The 15,959-nt window shown below is 37.6% G+C and overlaps 1 protein-coding gene across 3 annotated transcripts in view; it reads left to right on the top strand.

Annotated features, from left to right (window-relative positions):
- The window catches only part of PARVA (parvin alpha), an 87,491-nt gene that overhangs the window by 61,211 nt on the left and 10,321 nt on the right, over nt 1–15,959 (top strand). For all 3 annotated transcript variants that reach the window (XM_007426362.4, XM_025165518.2, XM_025165519.2), the window contains 6 exons: nt 1,089–1,147; nt 4,363–4,382; nt 4,788–4,849; nt 8,037–8,105; nt 13,259–13,360; nt 13,614–13,686. In XM_007426362.4, the coding sequence (XP_007426424.1) occupies nt 1,089–1,147; nt 4,363–4,382; nt 4,788–4,849; nt 8,037–8,105; nt 13,259–13,360; nt 13,614–13,686 (385 nt within the window). The remainder of the gene's footprint in view (nt 1–1,088; nt 1,148–4,362; nt 4,383–4,787; nt 4,850–8,036; nt 8,106–13,258; nt 13,361–13,613; nt 13,687–15,959) is intronic.

Genomic DNA, 15,959 nt, shown 5'->3' with positions numbered 1-15,959 from the left:
AAGTGTTCATTAATGTGGAAATGGGAAAGAAGGAGTTAGGAATGCATATATAGAAAAGTGACCAGGGCAAAATTGTTGTCCATCCCTAATTTCATGAGTTTAAAATTCTAAGTCTCCGTTTAGTCTCTTCTCAGCCCATCTTTTATCTTGGCTCTTCTGCTGCCTTCTGTTTCCAGTTAAAAATGATTGCCCTTTCCCTAGAATGGTACTTAACAATAACGAATATACAACCAAAAAGAATGCTTACTATTAACTTGTAAACATTTCTATACAGCTGCCCTCCTAGGTATGGATCAGGGTTAAATATAGGAAGATTGTCATCTTAAAATTAATGGTTAATAAAAGTGTAAAGAAAGAAAGAAATTAGAGAAGATATAATCTCACAAATTAAATATAGCATATTTTATGGCTAATATGGTAGTCCAAATAATCTATTATAGGCAAGTATGGCCACATTTGTCTAACTCAGCATAAAGATTGTAGTCACAAAGGTATTAAAGAATTGCTTAAACTTATCTTGAGCAGCAGACTCTTCAGAGTTAATCAGCAATTCATTTAAATACACTGTCAAGAACTTGTTCAGAAAATCATGGAAAACATAATTCGTAAATCTTTGAAAGACTGATTGAACTATTCACCAAGCTTCTTGACAAAACAAGGATGCACAGGTAGGGGAACAGAGTAGTGTAAGTTCCCATTGATAAATTTTTTTAGGCGGGTCAACTCTGCCTTTGACATTGAGTAAGAACACTTCACAGGAATTTGGGCTCTAGTTTGATAGTTAATCACAGAAGTGATGTAGTCATATAGCCTGGGGAGCTGAAGGTGGTATCATCATGGTCCTAACAAAAACATGGATTATGATTCTGTAGTCCATCCATTTCCACAAGGAAAGAATCACCTTCCTTGTGCAAATGAACACTGTACAAGTTTTCAGAACTTTGCCTGTTGGAGATGTGCAAAATATTTTGAATTCAGAATGTTTCAAACAAGATCAAAACACTTCCTGTGAAATCAGAAAAGCCCATTTAAAACTTGGAAGAGCTGCTACATGACTAACAAATAAATTATTGTTATTGTTTTTCCAGAAGCGAGAAGGAATCCTCCAGTCCCGACAGATCCAAGAGGAAATAACTGGCAATACAGAGTAAGTCAAGGTTAAGCCATTTGCCAAATCCTTACTAAATCTTCCTTGTAGGGGTTCTACTACTGGAAATTTCAAACAGGCTCCACTCCAAATAATAAAGAGTACAAATACTGTAAAGATGTAGAAATGTTCCCAATGTAGGAAGCTCTAAATTAAAGTAATTTCTTAACAAAAAGTAGTCCTTTATTTCACACATGCACACATAAATACATACGTACATTGGGATATTATTTTCCAAACTCAGATTTTAATAAGTTTCAGCTGGAGAAGGTATGTAGAAATGGAAACAATTTTGATATCTTTCCTTCCACATTTTTATCCCTAGAAAACAAAGACTAAATCTTCATTTAAAAGCTTAAATAGAACAGAAATAGTGAACTTGGTACCTGCTATCATTACATAGGGACCCACGGATATGACCTGGGGAAAGCCATCTGGAAGCCATTAAGACGACAACGGGTGCAGAAGTATGTGTTAAGCCCAGGGAAGAGAAAAAGTATTAGAAAGAGACTTGGACTCTCTGGGGTATAAGAGGGAGGGAAGGGAAAACACAGGCAGGCTTTCAAGATTTTGTTACTCAATAAAATATCATTCTGGTCTTCCTGTAGAGTCAGTTTCCTCATCTGGTCTACATACATGTAGAGCTGACCTATAATATATCCATGGACAGCTGGCTAAGTCCCTGCCCTGCTTAAGTTTCTTAGAATCGAAAAGTAATTTAGTGGAATGCTGTAAAGCAAAGTATCTCCTTCTACTATCAGCTTTATTTACAAGACTATCTAGCTCACAACCATTTTTAACAATTAAAAGTGATGAGTGGCTGCGGTCCAGGGCTTTTAAAAATATATATATATTGTCACCTGGCCCCCCACCCCCAGTGTAAGCTGGGGTCACTGGCAGCATTTTATGTAACTAGAGAAGTTGGTAGGGAATAACCTCACCAGTTTGCCTCTTGTTAAATTATGTTTTGTGGCAGATATCCACAAAACGTACTTTTGTGGATATCTCCACAGCGTCCATTTTGTGCATAATCAAGTTTCTTTCCATGACATCACAACATGCTTTCAGAATTCCAGATATAACTCCTTATATGAAAAAGATTGCCTGTCCCTGAAATAGTAAACATCTGGGGCTTCACGCCTGCTTTTGGACTGTTTCTGAATTATTTATCATTGGGGTGATTTATCAGAGCTTTGATTTTATTGTTTATGATGTTTTTACAGCTTGTAAAATTTATTTATTATTAAATAAATAAACACAAACACAGAACCGTCAGGGTCTTTTGTGAGAGGAGCATGTCACACTTGTTCTGGTAAAGGAACAAGGAAATACGTTAACTTTCTGTAGATTACTGGGAGGAATTCCCAGTACAATAGGTGGTTTCTCATGTATGTTGTGAACTGGGAGCCTTGTCTTCTAAGGAGTTTTTATGAGTGCCAACTTAGAGAGAGGTCCAATTGGAAGCAATTACTGTAAGGGCTTCTCAGTTGGTGGCGCCAGATTTATGGACCTCCTTCTCCTTGGTCATTCAGACAGCTCCCTCCCTGACTTGTCTTAAAAATAACTTAAACACTTATTTCTAAATTCAAGCATTTTCCTCTAAGAATGTTTTTAAGTTTGCCGGGGGATTGTATAATTGCAGCAGAGTATTTTTGATGCTGGTTTATTGCTGTTATTAATAGATGATATAGTGTTCTTTAGGATTCTGCTTATGATGTAGGATTTACATTGCTAGTTGCTGCAGGCTAGTTTGAACTAGACTGTATGGGATATAAATATGATAAATAAACAAATAAATAACAATTTGCAGCAGCATGCAGTTTAACCAAAATCAACGGAGAACATGCAAGACCACCCGGAAGCTCCAGCTGGTGCAGAATGCAGTGGCACAGGCATGTCTGCTTTGCAAGCTGCGCTGGTTGCCAGTTTATTATTAACTTATTTATTAGATTTATCTCCGCCCATCTCCCCCTGAAGTTTGATTCAGGGTGCTGGTTGCTACCTATAAAGCCCTGCATGGCATAGGTCCTGGTTACTTGAAGGACTGCCTGTTTCCCATAGTATCTGCCCAGCCAATTCAACCTGGCAGGGTTGGTGCACTCTGGATTCCAGTGATAAAATGATGCCACCTATTGGAACCCTGGAAGCATGCCTTCTCTGTAGCACCTGCCGTGTGGAATGAGGTTCTCCCTGAGATTTAAATGGCCTCCACCCTACTGGTATTTCAAAGGACCTGAAGACATAGCTTTTCACCCAGGTCTTTGGCGATGATGATTGGTGCCCTTTTTTTCATTGTTCCCATCAGGGTTTGGTTTTTCTGCCACCTCTACTCTTTTGTTTTGTGTTATTTTTGTGTTTTTGTATTGTTCCTTGTTTTGAAGTGTTTTTAACAATTTATAAACTGCCCAGAGTCACTGGGAGTCGGATAGCATACAAATTTAATAAATTATTGTTGGTTGCATAGTCAGCCAGATGTTTAGGCTGGATTTGGCATTTTTGTCCACCTATCCTCCAAGGACCTGGGATAGGCAGATATTGTTGTTTGAGAATATTAAAAGTATTGTTGCAGGATGTAAGCTATCCCAAGTAAAGCTGTCTTTTTCAATCACTGATGGTGATTTTGTCAATGCCAATGGTGTTTAAGTGATACTCCAGATGTTTTGGGATTGCACCCAAGGTGCCTATAACTATTGGTACTATCTTTGCTTTCTTTTGCCAAAGTTGTTCTACTTCTATTTTCAGGTCTTTATATTTTGTAATTTTTTTTCCAGTTCTTTCTCTTCTATTCTGCTGTCTCCAGATATTGCTGTCCACTATCATCTTCATCATCATCATCATCATCATCATCATCATCATCTTAAAAAAAGTCTGGAGTGTTCTTTCTTTGACATTATAACCGGGTGTAGAAATGTACAAAATGGAACAATTTGGCAGTGGAATATTCCATTTTTTCTGGACAATATGCTAATCTGAATTACGTTCTTCCAGAAATTCATGAATCCCCCCTCCCCCATAGCACTTGGATCATTCCATGGGATTAGGGAAGATAGAACATTCCAGGACAAAATGGAATTTTCAGAGTCAATCTTTTCTGCTTTATATGTAATTAGTCAGGTGCATATTTATCTTGCTTTGCATATTTCTGCATTGAACAAAATGTATTAAATTACTCTAATAGTACACATACAAATAATTGCCTTATTTCTTTTCTACAGGGCAATGTCAGGACGGCATGGTAAGTATAAATTGTTTTCTAACATTTTCTAGATGTTAGTAAATTATTCTCTAATTAGTAATGTTATATAATTCAAAGTCAACTAAGTTCACATTCTGAATTTTCCAAGTTGATCTGTAAATATATATTTCTTCCAAAGAAGAATACTTTCTTAATAATTAAGAAATAATTATATTTCTCAAATCAATACTTCATTATACTTTCTAATCTGCATGGCTGGAGAACAATAGATTTCAAAATAGATTGACTTGAATCTGCATTTGGTAAATAAAGATCAAGGATGATTTGGGTAGACCAAATATTTCTTACTAAGTGTAGATGACAATTTATGACCTTCTGGTTCTGGAATTCTTATGCTTCAATAATGTAGCATTTAACAGGTTGCTCTCATTCACTGTATTTCAGAACGAGATGCATTTGACACACTGTTTGACCACGCTCCAGACAAACTCAATGTTGTGAAAAAGGTGGGTCAAAAATGGTTTTGATACGTGCTATTTAACCAACTTAGAAACTCACTGTATTTAACTAAAACTAAAGTTTGATGTTGCCAAGACATTCTACACGTTAATATTTGTAGACTCACTTGCTGTATGCTTTTAATTGCCTAGTAAGAATACATTCAGTGTATCATCTAGATACAGATCAAGGTTGTGTATTCTGGATGGTTTGCATTTTTCCTCCCTATCTTGATTCCTAACAGAAATTCTCCAATTGTTCCCCACAAGTTCCAAGAAGCCTGTCTAGTTGGAGAACAGTTGGGGTATCTCTGTTACTTGTAAAAAGCAATTGGCAGATGCCTCACATTTCCTTCTATATTTCATACATATTACATATTAAGTTCTGTATCAGGATAGGTAAATGAACGCCTTGTAAGCAATGACTCCAAAACCCAAGGAAGATAATATTTGAAGTCCACCAGCTTGCCCTATTCCTGTTCTGTGCAATGACAAAATAGCTGCCAATCTTCTTGGTGTCTTCCTCTTTTCCACCAACCCTATAAAGATGGTTGGAAATAATGGATGTTATGATACAATACAAGAATGGTACCAAGTTAAAACTTGGTGGTATCTAGAGAAGTATTTTCCGTTGTTTGTGTTGTGAATTCTGAGCTCACAACCAGGTCATATTGCCAGTTAGGACTTTTAGGGGAAAGGTGGGAATTTATAGCTATCAAGAAGTTTGGAACTAAATTCTCACCATCTTTGCCCATTCGCCATATTAGCTGGGGCTGAAGAAAGCTGGAGAGTACAATGGCAGTTGGAAGGTTGTGCTAAAAATGAGGAAGCTGTAAATAAATCCATGACTAATAGATATATCAATAGAAAATAATTCAACTCCCTATCAGAGCTATTAATAGCACTAGTCAAGATCAGATTGAGATAATAAGGAGTGCATTTACCCCATCCATATTTCATCACAGGTTATCCACAAGAGAAACCACTACAATTTCCATCTTATGCCTAGGCCTTAACACAGATTGTAAGGGATCCTGATAATCTGTTTCATTCAGGGCTTTCTGTAATTGTCCCTCCACTACCTTCTCAAAAAGGGAAAGTTAAAGACAGGACAGTAGTTTCAAGAATGACTGGGTCAAAGGATGGCCTCAAGGAACAGTACACCACCATATATTTCAAGGTGCATGACGACACCCCTCTCTCAAAGAAGTCTTCACAATACCTTGAACCCAGTCCCCTGTCTGCTCTGTAGCAGTTTGCACTAGCTAGGTGAGTCAGGGGTCAAGTCCACAAGTGGTGGAGCTCTGTCACCAAGAACCCTGTCCACTTCTTTAGTACTCACAGTTCAAGTGAATCACAGATACGTTCACAAGATACTGCCTCTGTCATCTCACTGGATTCTGCCCAGGTGGCATCTAACTCCAAATTATTTGGGCTGCAAAATGCCTTGCAAAAAAAGTAAGAAGCTTTTCTGATCAAGCACTCTCCAAAAAGGAGCGGGTAATTTGAAATGAGACTGCTAGATAGCAACCCACAGGTGTATTAAGGGTGGAAAGTATTGACACTTCTCCAACCTCACTGCTACAGTATAGAGCTGAACCTGGATGCACCGTGTATTCACTCCTTGTCTTTTGCATGGATCACTAGACAATATTTCATCATATTCCATGATTAACCAAACAGCTCCTCTGGATCCACATAAAATTCTTTCAAATTAATTGAAATAATATCTACATAGTGCAGAGGTTGATTGACTAAGCACCCAGCTGAACTGCCCATCAGACTGTTGGGAAAATCCCCAAGCAACTACTGGAGCTCCAGTAATATCCATATGGTACCTGGGGCTGACCATCTTAATCCATGGAGATTGGTGGTGCCAACTAGCCTCATCAGCCAGGAAGTGATTTGACTGTGACAAAGGATTGAGAGTAAGATCTTCTATTTTCAGATCACATTCCAACTTCTCTGAAGTAAAGGCTAGATCCAGTGGATGGCCTCTGGTATGCATTAGGCCCATGATGATTTGCAATAAGCCCATATTTCACAGAGGCCATGAAATCCCAAACACACCTTCAAGGCATGGAGATTGAAATCCCACAGCAGCAAACACCAAGGCAACTCTACCATGAGTCAGCAATGATGTCAAACAGCTTGGGTTAGGGAAGGTGCTAGGGAGCAGAACAGGCAGTACAACTTATCCCTGGTGCTCAGCCTCACAGACATGGCCTCTCATCCAATTATCTGTGCAACACAGCACCTGGTCACTACTGAATTTTGGAGGATCTTTCCCGCCCTTACACCTAAGCTTTAGAATTGAGGCTGGTTGAGTATCCAAAATCCAGTCAGGCACATCTTAGACAAGGACTCCTCCCATCTGTGCCCAACTCGGTCTCAGCAATATATTCCAGGACTGCCTTCTCTTCCACATGGAGGAGACATGGTCAGATTATACATGGATCTGCCATTCAGCAATGCCAGTGTGAGATAAGCAATCTGGCACCTAGGACTTTGGTTGAGGCTAAAGAGCTTAAAAAAAGACTTGGCACCACTTTTTCAATCTCCCCTTGGAAACCACATTATTGTATTAGTACTTCAGTTCTCTCTCTGCTTTCTGACTTCCTATTGGTCCCTCTGATTCTGCACTGGAGATACTGTATGAAAAACAACCACATCAAAGAGCACCTTACTGGAATCTGAGATATTTTATCAGTTTTTTCTCTACGTAAAATAAATGTATCAATATAAATGCAAATGCTTTCCTCGACATTGTTTCTTGTGAGAAGTGGTATAGAGAAGGAGTAAAGTGCTGAAATTGCCATTTCACACATTTTTATTATATGATCTCCAGTCGATCTAGATCAGCACAGCTTCCTTGAAGAGAAAACAGTGGCATTCCACTTTACAACAGCTTAACTTTGTGGCTCATGTTTTATTGTCTTTCCTCTGTTGTTCATTATCCTGTTGCAGCAATACCTTTATATTTTTTAAAAGTGATAAACATTTCACAGCAGTATGTAGTCATTCTTTATTTTGTATTTGTGATGAAGTTTCATAGTATTTCCCTCTTTCTCAAAAGCCAACAAATAAGTGGATTTACTAAATGCTAAATTACTTTAAAGCTCACATTAGCATTTGGATGTTTTACAGTACTCTGTTTTTAAAAACTTTAAAACCTATGTATGTTCTTAATTTCTAGACTCTCATAACTTTTGTGAATAAGCACCTCAATAAGCTGAATCTGGAAGTTACAGAACTAGAAACCCAGGTAGGATATATTTAGATAAATGGAACTGTTTCTTACATTATTCCAATTTGTACCATTTAATCAGTGGAGGTGGGAATGTATTGGAATATTTCCTTTTATTTTTCTTGTCCCTCCCTCACTTTTTTACAATGATAGCTTGGATATTGTGGGCACAAAACAAAAGCCATGTTTACTAGCTGTAACTATGGCTGTTGATAGACACGTTTTTACTTATTAAATTTGTCCTAGTATACAATCAAATTGGGCTCTTGGTGGTTAACAACAAAGCAATAACATAATCCATAATAGCATGACTAAAATATTTGTGGTAAGAATAGATTAAATGAAAGCTAAGCCATCCATATAAAACTCAGGAAACCTAGAGTGCAAGCTGATACACTTGCTGGCTAGAAGGCAGAATCCAGCTGACCAAGTATGGAACAGCTAAGCTAGAACCCTTTGATCTTATGTAACAATAAAGGGATGGGCTACACGTTCTGTGCACATACCAGGAGAAAACATGTCATGATGTGTGTGTGTGTGTGTGTGTGTGTTCATACTCCATAATGTAAGACACTTTTTATTTCTTCACTCTGTCAAAAGGAAATTCATAGAATCACAAAGATCTTATTTTGTTTGCATTTGCTAGAAAACCCGTCAAATGTACACTTGATTTCTCCCATAAGACAAAAAAATAAATGGAGTTAAAGTTTTAAAAATTCCCATGGAAAAGAAAATGCCATTTTTAGCCACAGGAAGTTTTTCATGAATCTATGAGGCCTAAATGGAGAGTTTTTTTCATGAATCTATGCGGCCTAAGGAGAGTGGAGCTATTACGCACTGAGAGTTTTGTATGCCCTGCTTCAAAAAAGCAGTAAAATATTTGCCTCCTAAGGAACAGTGATACCTTTGATCCAATTTGCCAAAGAAATCTAGAACTACTCCTCTTCCTAAATACCCCAGTAAAAAGCCGAGCAGCCATATTCCATCTTGCACAGTTTTTGATTGTCTTCATTGAGCCCCCAAGTTTCTCCCATGAAACTGTCTGCATGAAAGCTGGTGATAGGAAAGAAGTCTTGGCAGGAATTGCATTCCTTTTTCCATTGAATATAAAGAAATTTGTATGAATTTAGGAGAAGGGAAAAATAAGATACTGAGAAGGATTACATTATTGTGGTATTCAATGGGAGAAGAATAACATTTCTTTGTTTTGGTGGTTTATATGTCTCATTGTTCACCCAATTGTCATTTTCTGTCTCAAAATATACTGGAAGTCCCCCAAAATAATGCTATTGAAACTGGCATTTGCCAAACGGAGAGATGGATTGCATTGCCAGAGGCTAAGGGTCAATAGCATCTGAAAGGCAGTGTTTCAAATAATGGGGATTTTAAATGAAAGAGGATCTGTGGCAGAGGAATGAAATAATCAGAGGCTGACTAAAGGAGGTTCAACTGCTGACAATAAGCATTAGGGATAGTTAGATGATGCTAAGATGAAAACGACTATGCTAATATAACACATAGTTTGAACATTACCCTGAACTATGGTTTATTATGTGTCCCAAACCAATTCATTGTGTGCCAACATACAAACAGCAGTTTTTTCTACTTCTGCTCCTTTTAAACTAAAGGAAAGAACTTTCTATCTGCTCTTTGATTAGGTGTAGAAAAGATATTGTTTCAAAAAAAAAAATCCCTTGACTTTTGAATGGCAGTGAATTCATTTTATGGGGAAAAAAGGAGCTTCACAATAACGTTATCCTTGACATTTCAGGCAGTTTTGAATAGTTATAAAATCCATTGTGATCACAGATCCATGTGGACAGCCCAAGAGCCTTATTACAATCATAATTTTTCCTCTTGAATTTCTCTTCACTCTTGAAAGAGTGAAGTTTTGTGTTTAAACATTTGAACAGACTTTGGACAAAATGATCATTTTAGACTTTAAAAATACAAGCAAAATATGGCGGGAAGACTGATATTTCTATCCAAACTGACAGGGAGATTCCCTTAGAGGAAGTATGGGGAGACTCAATTAGTTTTAAGAATCTTCTACTGTAGATGAACACAGCATAAATTCATGGCTTGGTTGAAATGAGAAGCAGTACTGTAATTAAAGCATTATTAGAAAGTAGAGAGCTTTAGATGCCTGCAGGGGGGCCAGTGATAAGTTAGCATAGTTTTACATTCTTGTAGTGTCTTATAAATCCTAGTACTTCTTATGGATCTATCTATAGTTATCTACCTTAATTTCCTATAGCAATTAGACTGTCGATTGTAATTTTATAGGTCTCTCTCTGGTTTTAATCCCTGTACTCTGTAATTTTACACTAATCATTCTTAATTTTATTCTATCAATATGATACAGTGGTACCTCGGTTCACGAACTTAATTCATTCCACGACTCTGGTCGCGACCCAAATTGGTCGCGACCCAAATCAAATTTTCCCATAAGGTTCAATGTAAATACGGTTAATCCGTTCTGACCCCTCCGAATTTGGTCCCGAATCAAATTTCCCCATAAGGTTCAGTGTAATTATGGTTAATCCATTCTGAACCATATGTATTTTTTTTTTAAACCGCAAAAATATGAAACAAAATACAGTACGAAGAGAGAGAACGCTAACCTTGCTCGACGCGACTTCTGGCGTGGAGGACAGGAAGGTGGGTGGGGAGGTGGTTATTGTTTGGAGGGAGAGTCCCCCTCCCTACAGGAAGCCACGACCACATGTCACGGGAGGGAAAATGGCCGTGGATCCTGTTCGTCACCTGATCCAGCGTTCGCGGAGGCAAAATTTTGCGAACGGAGCTGTTCGTGACCTGAATTGGTCGTGAACAGAAGCGTTCGTGACCCAAGGTACCACTGTACTTTATTTTTACTTCTATTTTAGGGTGATTGTTATGTTATTAGTTTTATGCTGGACCACATCCAAAATAAACAATACCGCTACTGATACGTGGTGATGTCATCAAGCAAATGCCATGACTTACATACTTACACCAGATGTTGGGACATAAATATCTAACAGTGGCATTTGCATGATGACATCAACATGAAAGTGCCATTTTGATGTCACCGATGTTTGGTGTGCACCCGTATAGGACAGTTCCAAATGAAGAGCACAATTTTATCTAGTTGTGTCTTTCATTTGGAGCTGATGCTACCGGTTAATCAAATTCCCTCTTCCCACAGCTTCTTCCTGCAGGCCTTCCCCATCTGCTCTGGGGTTACACAGGAATAAGAACACCCTGATACAGAGGAAAAATAGAAAAGAATTGTAGTTTCCTCCAGTCTCTTTTGATAGCTTAGCAGGCTTGTGGATAATTACAGAGAAAACTTTTAAAATTAAAAGTACACTGATTGGCGTGTAAAGAAACAAATGACTAGTGGATCCTGGTCAATTTTGAAATCTAATATGGAAATGCAGTAGAGCAATCCCCACAGATATTTAGCCAGCGCTGTCCTCAAGAAATTCTGTCGAGATTGCCTTAATCACAGAAGAATAGAGGAGGTAGGGGACAGGCAGATCTGCCCCTTCTCCAGCCATTGTAGCACTTACGGAAATTGGCAAGAGAGAAGAATAGAGAGACCTGTACTTCATACAGTGGGTTCTGCTGAGAAATAGTCACCTTCCCTCCTTAAGAAGTTGCCCATGGGCTCTGCAACTGAAGGATTTTCAAAACCAAGTTTTACAGAATGTCCCAGAAATTTATTAGAACACAGGTGCATAATGTGTTATAGTTTGTGTCTATTTTTAAAATAATTTCTAGGATGGTAGTTGCTGTCAGGCTTTTAGAACATCCAATGCTTTCTTATAATTCATGTTCAATTTGGTCTACATTTGCCCATAAACTTTAGTGAAAGCCTGATGAAAACATTCATCTCACATTTTATGTGCCATATTTCCAGCATTGGAAAAAATGACAAATCTTTTCCCTCATTCACTTAACATGGAGGTCAACTGACAAGACAATGTTGTCTTTAAACTTCACCATTTTTACCTGTGCAAACTAGAACTATGAAAAATGAATTGGATTACAAATGAGATTTATTATTCTTTTGGTAAAATGTTTCTGTTTATGCAAGCAGGGTGGGGAACCTGTTTCATCTTGAAGTCTATACTTCATATATATCCTCCTTTAAAAGTCAAAAGGAGTATGTCCAGGGATGAAGTGATATAAGTGGGTGGTTAGGTATGAAAATGTTTACTATGTTTGAGAGAGCTTAAGGATGGAAATTGATCGCATCACGAAGGCATAATGCCTTTATTTTCACCTTTATTTTTGGTGGGAGAAAGGAAATAAATTGCACTGCCATTTTGCTGCCAAATTGATCAGGAGTCTGCAAAATGGGGACCATGAAATGACTAGCCCTGGATGAGACTGTGTAGCAGAACAGGAAGAAATAGCCATTAAAGATAAATGGTTATTCAAACCTCAGTGCTTGCTAGGGAAACTGCAGTGACTTGTCTTATGTGCTAAAAATGCTTCCAGATACAATTACTCTTTGAGCAAATGGCAGCACCTGGTAGTGGACCTAGGCTGATCTAGAAAGCAGGAGTGTCCTTGATTACTATTTGATAGGAGGTCCTCCTGGGAAGTTTAGGGCTAGTGACTATATTGGATTGGATGGATGGATATATATATCGATCCATCCATCCATCCATCCATCCATCCATCCATCCATCCATCCATCCAATATAGTCACTAGCCCTGAACACACAGACACTCATTCATTCATTCATTTTATATATATATATATAGCCAATATAGTCACTAGCCCTGAACTTCCCAGGAGGCAATGACAAACCATTTTCATATCAAGCCAAGAGAATTGTATGGATGTATCTGTGGAAATCATTTCGAGTCAAATTCAGCTGAAAGGGAGCTATTTTTTAATATTTTTCTAGGGCTGCCACGTATGTTAGTACTATTTATGTAAGGCGGAGAGCAGAAAATTGAAGCCATGTAGACCAGATATTTATAACATCCTTCCCTTGGTCAGTTCCTTTGAACCATTTATTAGCACCCAAGTCCTACCATTCTTAATGAAATGAACTTCTGTGCGTGCATAATTGTTTATGCTTGCAAAGCTTTAAAATCAAGCAATTACTTTTTTATCATGTTGAGAGATCTTTACAAGTTTATGTTGAAAAAAAGTGTTATCTTAAAAGTTTGCAGATGGTGTGTACCTGGTGCTCCTGATGGGTCTTCTTGAAGGTTATTTTGTGCCTCTTCACAGCTTTTTCCTAACTCCTGATAGTTTTGAACAAAAGGTAAATATTTTATGCATTTAAAGAATTAATTTGGTTATTTATGTTTATACTGGTCATCCTCCTAAAAAAGTTCATGGCAGTGTACAAAAAAAAAGCAATAAAGCTAAAATTGATTTAAATAAAAATTAAATAAATGTTACTCTTGGCAGTTCCTTTGGTATGTATTTTTAAAGTAATATTTCATGATGTTATGTAATATCAGTAAACAAGTCTAGATTTATGAATAATTGTTTTCTCTTAATTAACCCATCAGGTACTCAATGTGTCATTTGCATTTGAGTTAATGCAAGATGGAGGGCTGGAAAAACCAAAACCAAGGCCAGAAGGTATTTGTTGAATATCTTGAGAATACATTCCATTGGTAGAGCCACCTAAAAATTATGAGAAAGCTTCATAGGAAATAAATGCCTACTTCCATTTGATAGTCTCATAATTATGAGGATTAATTTATTTTCCACTATTTGTTATGTTCTTAAAAACACAGCAAATGAAATGCTAATATCTTAAGTAAATATAAATTTTAAGGTTCATTTTTTCAGTCCAGAAGAAATTTGATAATTCACAGATTTGATCTTCAGAATAGCACTGATGATCTCTAGAAGTAGTATTAATGATATTCCTTCTGCCTATACAGATTTGAGAAAACTTGAAAGGGGCATTTACTCATCATAATGCTACCATAATCACAAGATTCCCCCCCCCCCCAAAAAAAGTAATGAGATAATCTCAGAATGTAGTGGTTGAAATAATTATTTTCCTGAATCTAGCAAAAGCTCCATTGATGGATTTGATGCCAAAGGGATAGGTGGCAAGGGTACCTCCTGACATCAGGTTTTGGGGGTGTTCTATCAAACTCCAGAAGATGAAGCTCAGTTTCAAAGCCCATTTTAGAGTAACTAGATCTGGAATTTCTGAATAGGATATCTCCAAACCCCTGAATTCCTACTTTTGTTTTTGGAAGGGTGGGCAGTCTAAAAAAACTTGACATAAATCCTTTCTAGAAATAAAAATCCAATATTTAACTTCAGGCCTAAATTGCCACTTTGTCTTCCTGAATCCATTGCAAAAACTGGAGATCTTTCATTCAGAGTGAATATAGAAAGTTGCTTACCCAAGAAAAGCCACCTGATTAACACTTGATTGGAAAGGAATGGGAGCAGGCTCATTTTGCACAAATTGAACCATCTAAATTCATTCTGGGGTGGAGTTAACCCAACCTATACACCCAGTGGAGCCAAGATTATTGTCCCAGGGTTGCTTCATTAGGGTGGAAATGAATGAATGAAGCACAATTCATTGCTTCATTCAATGCCTAATAGCTATTATCTAACAGCTGTGATAAAGATCATTGGCCCACATTGCTAATATTGATCATTTTCTTCAATCAGTTTGGGAGATAGAAGGGAAACTGGTGGAGCTCTCTGGTCCTCAGTGGGCCAAGCCACAGAATGTGTTCCTGTCATCTAGGATTTGCTATTTTAATACTCTTCACCCTAAATTCCTTTTTCCTTAAAAAATGGTGGGTGGGGTGGGAGGGATTAGATTATATTTTTAAAAATGCTCTAGATACAGCAAGTAATAGAAGATCTGTGTGTTAACATTAGCAGGAGCTGCTCTGTGTTATCTATCTACTTAGATGGGTTCAGCTTTTACCGCATGGCCTCAGTCCAAGTGAATGAAGATAGAGTGGGAATTGTAGAGTTAGGCTGAAATGGAGAAATACTATGATTCCATATCTCTTGTGGCCCATTAATGTCATTACAACATTTCAGTTTTTCAGTATTAATTGCTTAGAGAAATGGTTGATTTTTTTCTCCTGTATAAATCAAACCATACAGACATTTCAGCATTCATGTACAATTATTGACATGTTTAATATGAAACTTCCTGCTCAATATGAATGGAAAAACACATCTGTTTTATATGTTGTTACATCTGGGCAGAATGCCCATGCTTAGATTTTCCAGCAACCATGTGAGTACTGAAAGGCATTTTAATAATCTAAATGTGAACATAAAATAGCTTTTAAATTCTTCCCTTGTTTTTCTGAATGAAAAGTAGTTAGGAACAAGAACAGAGTAAGAAATTGGGTATCAGATCTTTTGCCTATAAATAAAACTGGCACCTCCGTCACCAATGAAATGAAATGTTTCTTTCCCAGCTTTCATACAGCTTTGCATCACCGTAAAGAGATGAATTATGTAACATTCAGCAGAAGAGCATTTCCCTGGTTCTTTGCTGGGTGCTGTGTAAAAATCATTTATTTTTCCTGCTACTCAACATCTACCACCTTTTCCTCAAAGCAATAATGTTGTTGTCCTTTGTATCAATAATGACTGACAAAGTCAGAGCCCCTAGCCTTTTTGGACTGGTGGGACATTTAAGAGCATGTTTGCCATTCTTGCAAAATGTCTGCAGCAGCGGGGTTGCCCTTCACAAGTTGAAATTGCTGGCATAACCAGTTATAAAGCTATGTTCTGCCAAACTATTAAATACCACTCTGTCCTCCTATTTTGGTTTATATGTATCCTTTTTCTTGGCAGATAGGCATACTTCCAAACATTGCACTGTTCTTCAGACATGCCTCACTTTTATGGGG

The sequence above is a fragment of the Python bivittatus genome, unplaced genomic scaffold (assembly GCF_059951505.1).
Source record: "Python bivittatus isolate LINGU-HERP-01145 unplaced genomic scaffold, Pbiv_v1 ctg000480_np1212, whole genome shotgun sequence".
Lineage (NCBI taxonomy): Eukaryota > Metazoa > Chordata > Lepidosauria > Squamata > Pythonidae > Python > Python bivittatus.
The sequence above is the reverse complement of the archived record's forward strand: the minus strand, read 5'-3'. Positions and strand labels throughout refer to the sequence as shown.